Consider the following 17709-nt stretch of genomic DNA (forward strand, 5'->3'; position numbering starts at 1 on the left):
CTTATAGCTTATGGTTTTAAATTAATTTAATTTTAACAGTTAAAAAGCTATAAACTATAAAACAAAAAATACTATTTTTAACATATTTTCAATAAGCTAAGAAAAACTTATTTTAAATATTTACAAACACCCCTCATCTGTGACGGCAAATTAAAACAAAGATGTTTGAAAAAATATTTTTTTATGGTCGTTCAGTTCGATCACTTTTGGTAACTTAGAGAACGAAGTTATATTTCCGTACCAACTATCATAAATACACTAATTTTGTATAATGAAGAAAGGGCTCGATTTTGGCGATGGCTAACTATTGATGTAATCTCGATATTGTTCAAGAGTGTTTGAATTATTCTCTGTCTATATATATAATTATTATATTTTATTGAACAATTGATTTTTTTTTGCCTATATAACATATATATATATATAACTCCAATAAATAAATTAATCACATGGAAGGTACGATGTAATTGGATAGGATTAGCAAGCTATTAAGCTAAGGTAAGTAGGTAATTATGGACCACAAAGCATGTGGTTGGATTTAGCTTTGAATTTAGAGGAGGGGGTCCAAATTTTTTGGCCATAAAATTAAAATTTTGGACTTTATGAATTAGGAATGAAATGATTGAGGGAACATTAAGGGAACTAGGTGGCTATATCTCAGCCTAGTTTAAAATCTTGTCATACAAAATTCTTTTGATTTTATCTTAATTGAAAAATTATAATTTTAGTCCCTTAAGTTGATCATAATAATTTTAGTTCTATATGAATTTATTTTGTTGGTTTTGTTACATTATAAGTAAATTGCTTAATAACTACGGAAAAAAATTGATGTTCAAATCAACGTCGACGGAATTAGCAAGCAAAAATTTTGTTGCTAATCTATATTATTTAATATATACTTTATACAATTTATTGCTTGATTCGTTAGCAAATAATTTTCCTTGCTAAATTCATTAGCAAATAAATTTCTTGTCTTAAATGATGTAGATTAGCAATGAGAATTTTTACTCGCTAATTAGCTCAATGCTAATTCTTGTCCGTTGCTATTGAACCATTTTCTTGCAGTGATTGTGTACTTTTAAAAATTTCGCACATTGAAATAAAAATGCTCGAGTTTTGCTGAATAATTGAAAAGCGCACATGATCAGTTTAATTGTGTATTTTTCCAGCTATTTTTGTCTTTAATGTGCAAAATTTCGCTACAACAAAATATCACATTAGTGGCAAAATATCAAAGGATAATTTTAAAGTTGTCGACTTGTTGCTAATTAAGAATAATTGCCAAAGCAGAATAAAATTTTTTATCCCATAAGTTAGGCCCATTTTACTTTTAATCGCATTCATTACAGGATTAGCAATTTTAGTCCCATAACTTATAAAAATTAGCACTTTTGGTTCTCATCCACTTTTTCGTCTACAATTTAACAGTGTAGCGTACGTGTCTAGCATGTGATATTAAGTATTTTTGGCTGAAGAGAAGATTGGTTTCTTTTCCAACTTGGGACCATTTAAAATATAACTATATTTGAGAAAAAAAATAAATCTTGAAGGAAATTAGGGCAAAAATCATAGCGATTTCTCTCTTCTCTCATAAAAATTGAATTATATCTTCCCATATTTCTGTAAATTGAAGCCAAGTAGAAGCAATACAAAGAATCATGTCTTTTACAAGTGAATCAAATAAACCAAACAAAGCACTCATATGCTACAATTAAAAAAGGGCCAATTTTTCCTCCAATAAAAAATACTTAACAGCTAGCACATGATCTACATCATTAAATTATAGATCGCTGAAAAAGTGTATGAGGACCAAAAGTGCTAATTTTTTTAAGTTATGAGACTAAAAGTGCTAATCTCATAATGAATGTGATCAAAAGTGATGTGGTTATGAGACTAAAAATGCTATTTCTCCTATACTAAATGACAATAGTTATGATCTCATTGTACAATATAATTATTAGTTACAAAAATTATCTATAAGATTGTTAATATATATAATTATTGACACATTTATAGTGACAATATAAATATGATGAAAATAAATAATTGTTGTTATTGGATGGTCATTGTACATGTGCCACTATTGCTTTGATTGATGATTTTATGCATGATTTATTATTGTTAATTCTTGTTAATGATAATTTTATTTAATTATGACTATTTAAACTAAAAAAGATACTATTATGAATATTTTTTATCACAAAATATTTATAATTATTGATAATATTAAAATTATCACTTGATCTTTTGGTCACTGATCTTTTTCCTTTTTGTAGTTTTTTTTTTTAAAATTGCAGGTCAAGATTATCAAAATCAATTCGTACATGGTTAAAATTGTAAATCCGTAATACTTACAAGATTAAAATTGTATTTTTTTTTTTCTCCAATTACTCTCTAGAGAAAAAAGTAGAGAAAACTGCAATTTTATGCATTTTTGGTTCCGTAACCTAGGTCATTTGACATTTTCGTCCTTTTTAACTTTTTAGGGTAGCATTTTAGTGCTACATCTTTTTAAATTTTACGATTTCAATCCACTTTTTTTTTTTTGTCAGAGTTCAACTCTGCCGGCGAAAAGGATGAACTCCAACGAAAAAAGGACTAAAATCATAAAAATTGAAAAGATGTACAACTAAAATACTACTGTAGAAAGTTAAAAGACAAAAATTGTTGGCAAAAACCAACCAATATGAACCATAACCCCTATTTTAAAAGGTCAGGTGAGATATACATGTATTTTACTGTCGAAAAGAGTAAACTCGAATTAAAAAATAAAAAATATAAATCGCGATAATTAAAAGATGTAGAGCCAAAATGTCTCCCTTTAAAGTTAAAGGACCAAACACGCTAAATAATATAAATTACATGACCGAAAATTCATTTAAATTTTAGAGAGAGAGAGACCCATATATATATATATATTTACTTTATTTTCTAGGAAATAATGATGGACAAAAATTCATTATCCTATGTATATTTTTTAGAATTTGGGCCTTCCTCCGTATACAATATTCTTACCACTACAACACAATAAGGTTTCAGAAACACCTGTCAAAGAATATATATATATATATAGAGGGTATGGCACTATAAAAATATTTTTTATTGAAAAAAAAAGTAAATCAATACTAAGTATTATGCATACACAAAATAAATGCAAAAACTCAAGGACTAATCGACATTCCTTGTGATTTTAATTATGATTAAAATATTTATTATAATTTCTAGTGATAGTCATCATTTTGGTCTTATTTACAGAAACAATGACTAGGAGTTATTGTGTAATTATAGTTAATTACGATTTCTAAAAGTCATAATTTCTTTTGTGATTTGAAATAATTAAAAAATAATATACGTTGTAAAAATAAATTAATTAATTAATGTAAAATAAAACATGGGAAGTAGTACTGTTTTTTTTAGATTAAAATATATTTCAAACTTTAATTGAATGTATATATTAATTAATAACGACCATATTATAACAAACTATATTACTTATATATATATATTTAATATTGTAGGACGAAATTATTATAAAATAAATGATTAATACACCACAATCTGTAAATATAAGTATGTGGACCATATCATCATTGAAATAAAGCTTTCTCAGAGGCAGTAAATTAATTAAGGGGGTTGGGAGTGCTAAGTCGTAAAGACATGCATTAAGTATGTAGTGAGTACGTGCAAGTTAGTTAATAATTAGGGTAACTTACGAAGGCCACTCACCACTTTCCTCATAATACTTATAAATATGTTTTATTATTTAAAAAATATTATAAATACTTATTTAAAAATTATAATTGTTTAATAAATACCTTCCTATAATGGGCTATCACGAGAGGGTGTTTATTATATGACCATTAATTTTAGGGGGTATTTGTAATTTTTCAAACAACAATGAAGTATTTATAATTATGACAAATTTTAGAAGAGCTCATTGTAATTTACCGTGATAATTATATATAGAAAGTAATTATTAGTATAAGTGCAAAAGCAAATGTATAGTTTTCGTTTAAAGAATATATGTATCTGTACTAATATAAAAAAGAAAAGTCGTTTACACTCACAAATGGCGATTAATGACATTGTACGAACTTTTAAATATATAATAATTATACCTCTAATTAGATACTTTTAAAAATTAATTGTAATTATTGGTTTTTTTAACCTCAATACACCATTTTTTGATTGTGTCAATAATAACTTAATCTTTTTTATTCTTTCTTTCTTTATTCTTTTCTGAAATGTGTTTGTTGGTTTATTAATTTATTTTATTTTTATTTATATTATATTTTAAAATATGAAGAAATATCTATTATATGCACGAGGGACAGCATGTCAGACGGCTAGTACTATTATAAAAGGAAGAGAATTTTTAGTTTCAAAGTGGTAGTTTTCATACCACTTCACCAATTTATAATACCAAAAATACCGTACCATTGGTAGAACCTGTTTAACTTCATAGCTCACAATGTTGAATTAAGTACTCGATTACGTCCCTTTTAAGAGAACTAATTTCATACAATTACGTCTACTTACAAATTAAATTTATTTTTCTATTTAATTTATTATTAATTAAAATAAATATAACATACTCATATTTGTATTGCAGATCAAACTTTAATATAAAAGAGTTGTAAGTTTCAATAAAATAAAAATATTAATAAGATTATAAATGATAAATAGGCGTAAATCGTGTAATAAATGTAAAAGAGAGGGAGTTGTACGTATAGGTGCATTAGGGGCAGCCTTTTCTTTTCAAAAATTGAGCACCTCTTCTCATCCTTTAACTTGTCATGCTCCCAACCCAAATGGTCCATAATTCCCCCTACTACCCCCTATCACCCCCCACCCCACCCCTACACACACAGCTGGAAATATATCAAAAAATTCTTATTTAATGTAAATCTGGTTAATCAATCGATCGAATCACACAACAACATTAATATATTTATTATGTTATTGGTTACTGTTTTGAGATATACAAATTCAATCTAAATTAATCTTTTTAATATATATGTATACATGTGTGTGGGGGGTGGGGGTGGGGGGTGGGGGGGTGAATAGTGGGAGTGGTCCAGGGAGAGTGTGATAGATAGACTGCCCGGTTTAAGCAGTAGCAAAGCCAAGTTGAGGGTGAGATATATTATTAGGAAATAGTCATACCAATATATATAATTAATAATCAACTCATAATTAAAACCTAATTCAATTGCATGTGGACTTTAATTTTCATAAAGGTTTCTCTCTAATCTATTATATATATATATATATATACATATTTACATATTCGATGTGGAGAAACGCCGTCTAATTAATTACACTAAAAAATGACTTATTATTAACTATATAATATTAATGGCTAGAGCTAAAATTATGATAAATAATTATTATTAACTATAATTAAATAAAATCGATACAAAAATTTAGTTTTTCTACCATAAAATAATTATTTTCCACAATTAATTAAGAGTTATGGCAAAAATATAAAAGTCATTAAAAAATATTTTAGTCACCCTCACAAAAGTCATAGCCGATAATCTTTCCGTGACTATTTGTTATGGCTATTTATTATTAGTTATTGCTAAATATTATATTTTTTTGTAGTGTAATATATATTTGTATGTATAAGAAGAGACTTTTTTGGTCCCATGTGATAAAAGACATATGTATCTTAATTTCATGAATTGCATTTACTTTTATGTTTTTAAAGAAAAATTAATTTAATTTCTTCTTCTATATTTTCCCCCTAAAAGTAGGCTTTTAATTATATGTATTGGTTCACTTGTTGTGATTAGCTAATTAATATATAATTCAGATTCTTTCTGTTGTAAATAATAAAAAAATAATTAGTTACTTTTTGTAAATAGAGAATTTAATAATATCACTAAATACACACACATAATATATATAAAAAAGAATGTACGTAGATATAGGAAATTTATAGAAAATCAAAAAGTGAAAGTTTAGAAAAAGTCAATATAGTAAATTAATAAAAATATTAAATAATTTATCTAATTTAAATTAATTTATACACTGTAGCAAAACTCATCAAATTGTATATTCTATCAACGCTTAGTTGTCAATTATAAGATTTAACTTCAAACTATTTTATTTTAAATTAATTTATATATATTAACATAAATATTTCTCATGCATGATCTTAAAATATTTTCAAAAAATTAACCTCATGGTATTTAAATAAATACCAATTGATCTCAAATTAAGTTGAGATTTTTGTAGGGTTTTCTCCCCTTCATGAAAACATTATGCAAATTAATTTCAAAGAAATATATAAATCTTGAAATGGAAAATTAATGAATAAAAAATTAGGTGGAATTTTAAAAAATTATTTATATTTTTCCAAAAAAAAAAAAAGTGTCTTGGCTTTATGTTATGCTAGTTTGTGCCTATTATCATTGAAACTTCTTGTTCAAATAAAATTTAATTGGCAAGATTGAGACTCCATAACTTTAAGGTTATGATTTTGAATCCCACCAACGTGTGGGATGTTATTCTATTTTAATAGTAATTGTGCTTAGATATATAGTTATCTAATATTGATGATCATTAGTATATGATTATTATAGTTATCGATAGTTGTCAAATATAAATATTTGATATATTGATGATATATAATCAATTTATTTAAAAAAAAAAAACAATGATAATTCATCATTATTTTAAAAAATAAAATAAATTAGATCTGATGAAACCCAATTTTGACAGATTAAATTACATTTATCCTAATGCAAAGTAACATGAAGAGAACAAATTGAGAAATGTAAATTATTGTAGGGATGCTACTGTAGAACGTGTGGGAATGAGATGGGAGGTGAAGGGAGGGGTTACCTAAACTCTACCGGTAATAAAGAAACAAATTAGAGAAGTTGTACGGACAAACTAGGACAGCAGGTCAACAATAATCTAACCTAATGACCGACTACTTGCTGCTAATACATTAATATTAATTCGAGTAGACGACTTTGGACATTAATAATTGGAGACATGTCATCTTCTAAATACTAAGTACTTTTTACTTAATTAATGTTTGCAATAATACCACGTCCCAACTTGCATAAATACACGTAGGATTAGAAGCTTACCCTGCCCACCCCTATATAACAGCTGGCTCCTCTGCTTCTTTTACTTTTATCAAACTTTATCTCCTCCCACTTCACAAATATTCTATCCCTCATCAACTTGCTCCAATCCCAATAGATTATATGATAAATTTAGTATATTTATCTTGTAATTGATATACAGATCACATAAAATAATTAATTATACAATAAGTTTTGATTAGAATTTTCCGTTAAATTAGGCAAAATTACACTTGTAATTTTATAGGATAGGACACATTTAGTCATCGACTTTACGAAAATCTTGAAATGGTTCGAAAATTGAAAAAACGCGACATGTTTAAGAAACTCGACATATTTAGTCATCTGCTTTACGGGATTTATAGAACTAGATGTATTGAGTTTTTTTTTCTCAATTTTGGAACCATTTCAAAAAATTGTGTCAAAGCTTCTCAATTATGGGACCGTTTTGAAAATCTCATAAAGTAGAGGACTAAAAGTGTTGAAACCCGATCCTATGGGTCTAAGAATATAATTTCGTCGTTGAATTAATTATACCACACTACTGTATTATAATTTGATTTGAAGATTATGAATTAATAGCATGATAAGTATAATAACTACTATATATCAAATGTATACTATTCGTATAATAATAACATTTTAATTAATTTTTTATTTTAATTTGGCACATCCACTGCAACAAAATAACTTAATAACTGTGAAAAATATTTGATGTTAAAATCAATTTCAAGATAATTACTAAATAAAATTCTTATTAAATTCATTGTTAATTAATATAAAGTAGAATCGGATTTTTTACTATTTCCTTTAAAAAAAAATTGCATATTGTTGCTATTTGCTCAATCCATATATATAGATATATACATTATTTATTAAGAGGAAGACTCCTAAAATAATTATTTTGGTTGCCAAATCATTAATGTACTAAATTATCCTCAAATAAATAAATTTTCCTTAAGCACATTTTAAAAGTTAATTATTTTATGGATTATGATCAATTATTTTTATTTTAATTTTCTTTATATTTTTTAAATTAAATAAATATATCTAAGAACTTAAAATATAGACGTATTAAGTATGGTTGGATTAGAATATACAGGTATTTATTTTTATACATGATATATATATAATATGTTATGACCTAGGCAGACGACAAGAAGGAGGTCACATGAACCCAGCCAGATAATTGATGGGCCCCCACTCTCCCCCTTTCCCCTAGCTACGTATAAAGTCTTCCTACCTCTCTCTCTCTCTCTCTCTATTCTCTCTCTCTAAAGATATATACATACATAGTAGTAAAGGGAGGGGGGGGGGGGGGGGGTTGAGAGCGGGGGAATGGGGTACTACGTAGAATAAATTCAAGGAAAATGGCCTAACTTGAGAAGCTTCGGGGGAGGCACCCACCAAGAAAATAACCTGCATATATACATACACACATATATACATACAATCATATAGTACCCTCTTTCTCTCTCTGCATTTCCTCTCTCTGCTTCTTGAGAAATATTAAAGGTCAACAACTAGCAGAAGACAACACTAGATATATGAATCTTGCTCTTCAATCCCTCCATGCCATGGTTTTCTTGGGGAAATCCTCTTAGCTAGGGTCAAAGAACAAACCCCTTCATTCATGTATATGAATTATTTCTAGCTCTCTTTCCCAAATGAAAGAAAATTATATATCTTGTTAACCCTAGCTTATTGCTCTCTCTCTCTCTCTCTCTCTCTATCTACATATATTCAAAACCCACATTTTTTTTGATATATATATACATATATCAGTAGTTCTTGTTCTTGTTCGTCGTCATCTTCTTCCTCTGGTAGCCGTACGTGGAGCAGAGATCAGCAAGCCCAGCAGCAGAAGAGAGCATTTATTTATATATATATGAAAGTGTTTAATCCTTGTGTAAAAGTTAGCTGTAGTTGTTGGGGTTAATACTTCAATCTTCTTTTTTCAGACCCTTTGCTGTAGATCTGTCAGATTTTGAGCTGAGTTTGACAAGTTTAATCCTCGCAAGAATCATGAATTTCATGTCAGGTAGACCAGGGTTTTATGAAGAAATAACAGGCTCTAGAGGCGTCTCTTCCAGCTCCTCTTCCTCCTCCTCTTTTCACTACCATAGGGCTCCTCTTCCTCCTCACACCTACCACCACCAAGAATCCTACGGCGGTGCTGCTCCTCCGCCGCCGGCCTCCTCCCCCACCAATAATTGTGGAGGTGGTGATGAGCCCACCGACGATTCCGACGATCACATGCTGTTCAGGCGAGGAGGGGATGGGGGCAGCGGCAGCTGCAGCAGCAACGCTGTGGTAATCCAGAGGGAGCACATGTTTGACAAGGTTGTGACGCCGAGCGATGTGGGAAAGCTGAATCGGCTGGTTATCCCCAAGCAGCACGCCGAGAAGTACTTCCCTTTAGATTCGTCGACGAACGAGAAGGGACTTCTGTTGAATTTTGAGGATAGGAATGGGAAACCATGGCGATTCAGGTACTCATACTGGAACAGCAGCCAGAGCTATGTGATGACTAAAGGGTGGAGCCGATTCGTCAAGGAGAAGAAGCTCGATGCCGGAGATATCGTTTCGTTCCAGCGAGGGGTAGGCGATTTGGGTAAAGATCGACTTTTCATAGACTGGCGGCGCCGCCCTGATGCGCCGGAGCTTCCGCCTTCCCTTCCCACACTGTCGATGCCCCACCAGTTCTCCTTCCACAGGTCCATTCACCCCTGGAATCCCCTCTTTATGCAGCCACCGTCGAGGGACTATTCACACTTCCTAACAACACATCATCATCATCAATCTCATTACCATCATCCTCCAACAGGCTACGGTCCTTACTCCTACAACAACGTTGTGAATGGAAACCCTTGTCCGCCAGGCTCAATTGTGTACTTGAGATCAGCTCCAGGATTCGCCGGAGGCGGCGGCGGAGGAGTTTTGGGCGGCCCACAAGAGTTAGGAATAGCGGGATTAGCGCAAAGGAGCAGCGGACTAGAGCAAATGGTATTCGAGTCGGTGCCGGTGGTCCAAGGGAAGGCTGCAGCAAAGCGACTTAGGCTGTTCGGGGTGAACATGGACTGTCCCATTTCTGAGTCAGATGAATGTGATATACTGTCCTCCACCACCCTACCCCATCCCACCTTACCTCCTCCCCATTTTGATTATAATTCTTCTTCATCTTCATCAATTCCGTCTCTCCAGTTAAGGCCTAATTACAGTGACAATGATGATAAAGGCAAGGGTTCCATGTCTCTGGACTTGGACATCTGAATTCTGATGATCAGCAATTTCAAGAACCCCCAAAATTTCACAACCGAGGTAATAATCCATCAACCAACCGTGGCCATCATCATATACAGCTCGGTCCAGAATCCTGAGATCGATTTTCACTATGTCTTGATCACTTCACAATTCAGTTCTTCAGCTATGGTAGACGACAGAAACATTTGTCGGTAGTTGCCAAAGCACAGTTGTTTTTGGGATTTCCAGTACTCTGTGTATAATGGATGACAGAATACTACATAAATAGACGATAAACAGATTTGTCGACATTTCACCTCCCATTATTTTATGCTTAATTTTTCCATGTCCCTCAACATGTATATACATATATCCATCCATCCTCCAGTAGTTCATTCAGATTCTGTCTTGCTTCTTAATTTCATCAAGCAGGCAGAATGTGGTACGAATTGCCTGATGATGAGAATTTGACAACACAGAAATTAATCATCCCTTTTTCTTTATCACTCGTGTTATAATTATCTTCAGCAGGTTGTTATGATGTTGCGGCTGCTTTGATGTGCACGTCCGCCGGCCCATAACCAGAATTGTTGGGGAGCTTTGAAGAGGTACGTACAACTTTATCACCTAGCTGTCTTTATTTGCTTGCATTTATCATCTATCATCGATCCTGTTCAGCTTCTTTTTTGCTGTTCGATCTCCTTCTCTTACTTTTACACAATTCCGGGACCATTTCTCCCTTAAATTTCCTCTCTTTCTTGATCCTATACTGAAACTCCTTCATTCCATTGAAAGCAAAAATTTCCACATTTGCATAATCCCCGTCTTTTTTAGTAAAACCCGTCTGTTCCTATACGGGTTAGGCCATTTGCCTAATTCCTTGTACCTATGATCGATCGAGCGTTTGTGATGAAAACACAAGTAACGTACCAATATATGAGTTCATATTACCTCATGATTAACTCTCATCATGAGTTGTTTATGTAGTAATCTTTTCATTATTATGGACAAGAAGGTCGTTTTCCTGTTACTTCCAAACATCGGATTCATAAGAGTACAATGCTGACATATCCCAGAGATTTGCAAACAATCTTAACCCCAATCATGCATCAGAGATTTACAGATAACCTTAACCCGATTGATCATGGTGTCAGATATGGAGCCATATTTGTGCATTCTGCGTTTGCTTTTTTAAGTGTAACCTCAAAACAGTACGTAGTAAACAATTGGGACTGACAAGTACCCCAGCTTATTACAGTTAGCATATGTAGATATACACATCAACAGAAATATCACTCAAATTTGCAAGTTATCCATTGATTTTTAGAAAGCATACTGTATATATTTCTACATACTCCGTGTTGTCCGCTTGTAATAATCAGAATTTTCATTGATTTATGTTTTCAGCTAATTCTTACGGGGACGACGTTTGCTCCACCAATAAGTGATGGACAACTGGGCTCAGGATGGATAAGGTATGTGACGACGAACTTTCTTAAGATTCAATGAGAAGATTAATACATAATACTTTGAATTTTTTTAATATATATTTAAATAGGAAGAAGAAATATATAAATAAAAGTGATGATATGTGTGTATATATAGTCCTAGCTATATTAATGGCCTTGGACTTAAGGTTGGTCCCTACAGCTGAAAATGAATCATCTTCTTCAGACATCATATGTTAAAAGGTCAATTATGTGGAAATTATGTCTAATAGACATATATATGTCTTCTTCGACTTAACATTTGAGAATGATATGTGTTTAAATCCAAGAGGAAAGGGCATCTCTGAAATTAAAACTTGCATTGTTACATTATCATTATTGTTGTAGCCCAAAACCTAAATGCATTTTTTTAAACTGGTTTCATAGTTTATTTATTTAATTACTTTTTAATCTTAATTAGTCTACTATATATATGAACTAAGTGAAAATTTCAGTTCAATTTGGTTGGAAATTCAATACTTTGTAAATTTCCTACAGGCAATTAATTGATAAAATCCCGAGATTATAAGTCACAATTATCTGTCTACTTCTGCTAAGAGTAAAAATCTGGCATGAAAGTAGCTAAAGAATTCAAAAAAAAAAAAAATTGGGGATTTTTTGAGGTAAATTGCATATAAATAAATGTCGGGTTTTGATGGAATTTATCAAAAGAAGTAAAACTCCATATATATTAGTTGATTAATTTTCACCCAATTTCTACCAACATTATGCTGAATAAATAATTAAAGACCGAATTTGATAATTATAAACCAACTTTAATGATCAAACACATTTAATTAACATATATATAAAAATGTTAATTAAATGTCTAAACTGATCATATATATATGTAGGATGTATTACAAGCAGTAGGGGTTTACTGTCATCACTCATTGTTGTTGATAATATATATTAATGGATATGTTAATTAAATCATGATAAATAATACATATGTGTTAATTAAGTGATGACAATCATTTTATTTTATTTTATCATAATAATATTTATTTTTCATAAATAGACAAAAAATTTAAATTGGGTAAGTTGCCCTTCATGCATTAATTCCATCTCAATCACAGTATATAGTACATATATATTTTGACAAAGTCCTAATTGTATCAATTTGTTGTTCTTCACTAACTCTTTTTTGTTCATGTTGCTAATTAATAATTGTCACTAACACTGAAACTTAATTGTTCCAAATTAATTTAAAATAATTACTGGTGTGATAAAGTATACATTATTGTCACTTAAAGATATAAATAATTTAGTCGTGATTAATGATTCGCATATATATATATATATAATTCTCACATAACGTGTTAATGTTACGGCCAGGACAATCTTTAATCTCTTTAATTTACTTTTAATTGACAAAATTAATTGGCAATTGTTCATTTGTCATGATCTTATCATGATCATATATAACTTTAATTGTGGATCAGCTGACATGCAGGCGTAATTTTCTTCATAATTAATTGTTAAGGTGGTAATATATATATATATATATATGAGAATGCGTTACCTCGTCTACTTTGTCAAAAATGATACATAATTAAGGTTAATTAGGTCAGGAAGACATGCAGAACGCAGCTAGCTAGGTAGCTCAAAAGTATGTATAAAAGCTATTATAATATATACATATGCAAGAAAATTAGCAGTACGTTGGTAGTTGACACAAAATTACAGTACTGTGTTGATCTCCTTAATTACTATTTACAGTTGTTTTAGGTTGTTCATTGCTCAAAACCCATAAAGTCATCAATTATGTGTATGTATATATCTATAAATATATGCAGTCTCTTTTTATAGGTTTAGTTTTTGCAGCAGCAACTCATGCACATCATATGTGTCAACCTGAATAATTAACCTAATTGTATGAATTGGTTCTTTTAGCAAGTGTCGCCGCACTTTGCAGTTCTTGATGTCTATATATATGTCTGAAAGTGTATATACAGACACGTACGATATTTGCGATGTGTGTAATTATGGATAGAAAAATCAATACGTACGTTCATCTGATTATAAAAAGTTTCTACTCGATAAATATGTGAAAAAATCATCCAAATTGTAGATCTATTATTGATCGATCGATCCATCCTCTAGTACTACTCGAGAAGATCATCATGTTGACAGTAACATACATATATGCTTGGCCGAAATAAGAGGTCAAAAACAGAAGAAAATTGACTGTCTGTGGAGAAATATGCAGTCTCCAACTATGTTGTACATTGAGAGAATATGGAGTAATTAATAATCTTTCACAGCAACAAATTTTGACATCCAAACAGGACTTTATTTCCAAGTACATATATACACACATATATATATAGATAGCATGTTTCGAAGCTTCTAATCACAATAGAGCAAACCTCTAACATATAATACAATGAAGAAATCAATTCTCCACCAATTTGCGTGGCTAATTAATCAGACTATTCATGTGGAAAATGTTGCAATTTTGGTCTTGTATGCTGCAGAAATTTTAGTTCTATATGAATTCATTTTGATAAGTTCGTCTTATAATTTAAAAAAAAATTAAAATTATTAGAAAAGTGCTCCTAATTAAACTGATGATGTGCACTTTATCAACTGTTTTAGCAAATTCTGATCATTTTTGTACTCAATGTAACTTTTAAAATTATAGCACAACATTGTCAAAATAGATTAGTACATACATGCCTAAAATCATAACTTTTCCATTCATGTGTAACAATAGTACTCAAATTAAAATTCGATCTCATCATTTGTTATATATATTTGTATATTACATAATAACTACATTTATTGAGATATATATATATATATATATATTCTCATTGTACTTATAGAAATTTAAGCTATAGAGGTTGGGTTTATTGGGTTATTATCTACTGAAAAACCTCAAATACTTAAATTAGATCCAAATTTATAAAAGCTATACAGTAATTGTCGTCATACACCCACTGATCAGTGTGTCAACAGTGGTACTTATCTCTAGCTTAAGACGTGCGGCATAGTGATGTGCGTCAAATGTGAATACAAGAAATATGATTTTTTTTTTTTTTGTCGTGTCTAGTTGCCATTATTAATATTTAAAAAAATAATGACTAATGTTAATACTGTGCAACAACTATTAGTTAATGTTGTTGTTTCTGTAGGCGAGGCCGACACAATAAAAAATCATATTAAAATATTTTATCCATAACTAAATCATGATAAATATTAATTAATGTTGCAATCAAAACTCAAGTCTGCATTTATTTAGTTTGATCGAGGTAGATATGTAGTATTGATTCAATATAGTATTTAAGCCATAATCATTAATTTATAATGTAGGCCGGAATTAATAGTCCATTTCTCATATATAACGCATGTGACGATCACAATTTCCAATTTGAAATCTTGCATTTATTTAAAAATATTAATATTTTGACCAAAAGAAACAAATATGGATTTAAAGATGAATAAAGTTAGGGTAAAAATTAGAATGCAGCAGCCAGCATTGTGGTTCGTGCAAATAAAAAGCTGTGAATAGCTTTCCCATGCTTACAGCTTCTTTCTTATACATATTTATATGGGGTGGGGGGGAGGGGGGGGGGTTAATTAGATCATTAGTCAGGTCCCCCTCTACAAACCCTCTCTGTATATATATATATATATATATATGTATATGTATAACAGTACGTACAACACCAATACACTTATCAGCAGTAGAGAAATAAAGAATTATTATATTAAATATAGAAAAATAAATAGGGATGATGATGATGGTCATGTTTGTTAATGAATGATGTGTAAGGTAGCTAGGTGTAGAGGATAGGGGAGGTAGGATTGGAGGGGGGGGGGGGTTGGATGGATGAATGAGATGAGATGAAAGGCATGCAGTGATGAATGTTTATGGCTGGATCTGAGCAGACAATGGTAACGGAACCATTCACAAACCCCAGACATTTTCATCTACTTTGCAAACTCCCACCTCATCATTTCACTGTCCGAAAACTACTTATCCTCTCTCCCCCCACCCCCATTTTTCCATTAATCCATCCATCCTTCCATGCACACTTCACACTTACTCACATGTATCTATGTATGCATGTCATTCCTACTCCATCTACAGATCTATATTAATTCAATTATGAAATTAGTATTTTTCGTCTCGTATTTCAATATCAGTACACTTACATGTTCTACTAGTTATGAAATTTTAATGTAATTATCTTATAATTTGCAAAAAAAATCTCACTTTTAATTCTTTCCTCATATTTTTTTAGTATTAAAGAAACAATATGTAAATTTTTACTAGTTATGAAGACCTATAATTTATCTGATTAATAATTTTCATTATAATATTGTAAGTGCAAAAAAAGTTTGTAAATATAGGTAATTATAAAGAAAAAACCAAATTGTGTATATAGAATAATTAGTATAGTAATTAATTATATAATGCCACTTAATAACAATAAATATAGTTATCACATGTTATACTTGTGTACATAAACAATGCAGCTATTTTTTTTTTTTTACTGTAACTTAATTAATATAATTACTACTTTATTATCTTTTCTTCTATAGTAAACAAGAAAAACTAAATGCCTATTTGGTCCTGGCATTGAACAAGCATGAATTTGAGTGTCAAATGCAACACAATTTCTTTTTACTTTTTTTTTTAGGCCCCTTCAATGATCACTTTTAGGATTAATCAATTTCATCAAAATTCAAGTTTTCATAAATTATAGCTACATTTGCCCATGGCCAAAATTAATACTCGAAAAAATTACAATTTTAGTCATTTAACTTAGAGGGGTGGTATTTTGGGTTCTGCACGAATTGATTTTTATAATTTAGTCGTGTAACTTTATAAATTTTGATAATTTTTAGTCCTTTCCGATTAATTTGACCAAAAAATCAATTGACTTACGTATGACTCGATTAAGTTGCAATTTTAGTCCTGTAAATCAATTCATGTAGAATCAAATATGTCAACTCTTCTGAATTACATGACAAAACATACCAACACCCTTAAGTTACAAGGCTAAAAATGCCTATATCCCATAAATTACAAGACTAAAAAATTATTGGCAAGTTGCGGACAATTCTGGCCGAAATTTATAAATTGACCAGAAAAGTACGTGTTGCACATATAATTAACACGCTACTTTGGAGATTTCCAGTCAATTATCCTGAAATTACAATTTTTTTTTAATCTCCAGACCAAATTCTTGACCATCTTATATTTATAAGACGAAAATTATATTTTTTTCATTAAATAAAATAAAAGATGATGCATCAAAATTTGAAATAAAATTTTCAGTCCAATCTGCACTCACTTCCACCATTAAAGGTACCATTTTTTCCCCCTTCGATTCCAAAGTATGAGGGCACAATGTAAAGTGTATAGATAACAATCTAAGTAACTTTATATGGTTAATTGATTTTGATTCTAATAGTGCAGATGCTACTCATCCTATACATATATTTGCTGTGGACCGAAAGGCATGTAAAAGTAGAGACAATATTAATTAATAATTAGTACATTGTTTTTCTTTTGGGAAGCAAAGTAAACCCTATAAATGTATATAATTCTTAACACCATCTAAAAAGAGGGTTTGTAGCACTACTCAAATACAATTAGGAACCCAATTAGCAAAGATTCTATGGTTTCTAGCCACCATTAATTATTAATTTTGGATTATCCCTTTAAGATTGGGACTAATCATATCTTCGCGTATCCCTTATAAATTGTAATTAATGTTAATTGCACCAATCGAATCTAGAATGGAATAAGAAAAAAAGTACTAGTTATTGGGGCACACTCGACGTATGGTTGTGTTCATAATTCAAACTTTTGTTATACTTATTTAACTAGTTAAGCTTAAATATATTTCTGGTCATGT

General features: G+C 30.4%; 1 protein-coding gene across 2 annotated transcripts; it reads left to right on the plus strand.

The window, feature by feature from the left end:
- Positions 1-8508: 8508 nt before the first annotated feature.
- LOC105156077 (B3 domain-containing transcription factor NGA1-like) lies at positions 8509-15948 on the plus strand. 2 transcript variants are annotated; one of them, XM_088875344.1, is made up of 3 exons: positions 8509-10424; positions 10875-10954; positions 11754-15948. In XM_088875344.1, the coding sequence occupies exon 1, from the start codon at positions 9129-9131 to the stop codon at positions 10374-10376; it is 1248 nt and encodes a 415-aa protein (XP_088731470.1). In that variant the 5' UTR covers positions 8509-9128; the 3' UTR covers positions 10377-10424; positions 10875-10954; positions 11754-15948. The 2 variants fall into 2 exon arrangements, with proteins under 2 accessions (XP_088731470.1, XP_088731463.1); XM_088875337.1 differs by having other exon boundaries at positions 10878-10954.
- Positions 15949-17709: the final 1761 nt, after the last annotated feature.

Source organism: Sesamum indicum, linkage group LG2 (assembly GCF_026168435.1).
Source record: "Sesamum indicum cultivar Baizhima isolate 11 linkage group LG2, ASM2616843v1, whole genome shotgun sequence".
NCBI classification, from domain to species: domain Eukaryota; kingdom Viridiplantae; phylum Streptophyta; class Magnoliopsida; order Lamiales; family Pedaliaceae; genus Sesamum; species Sesamum indicum.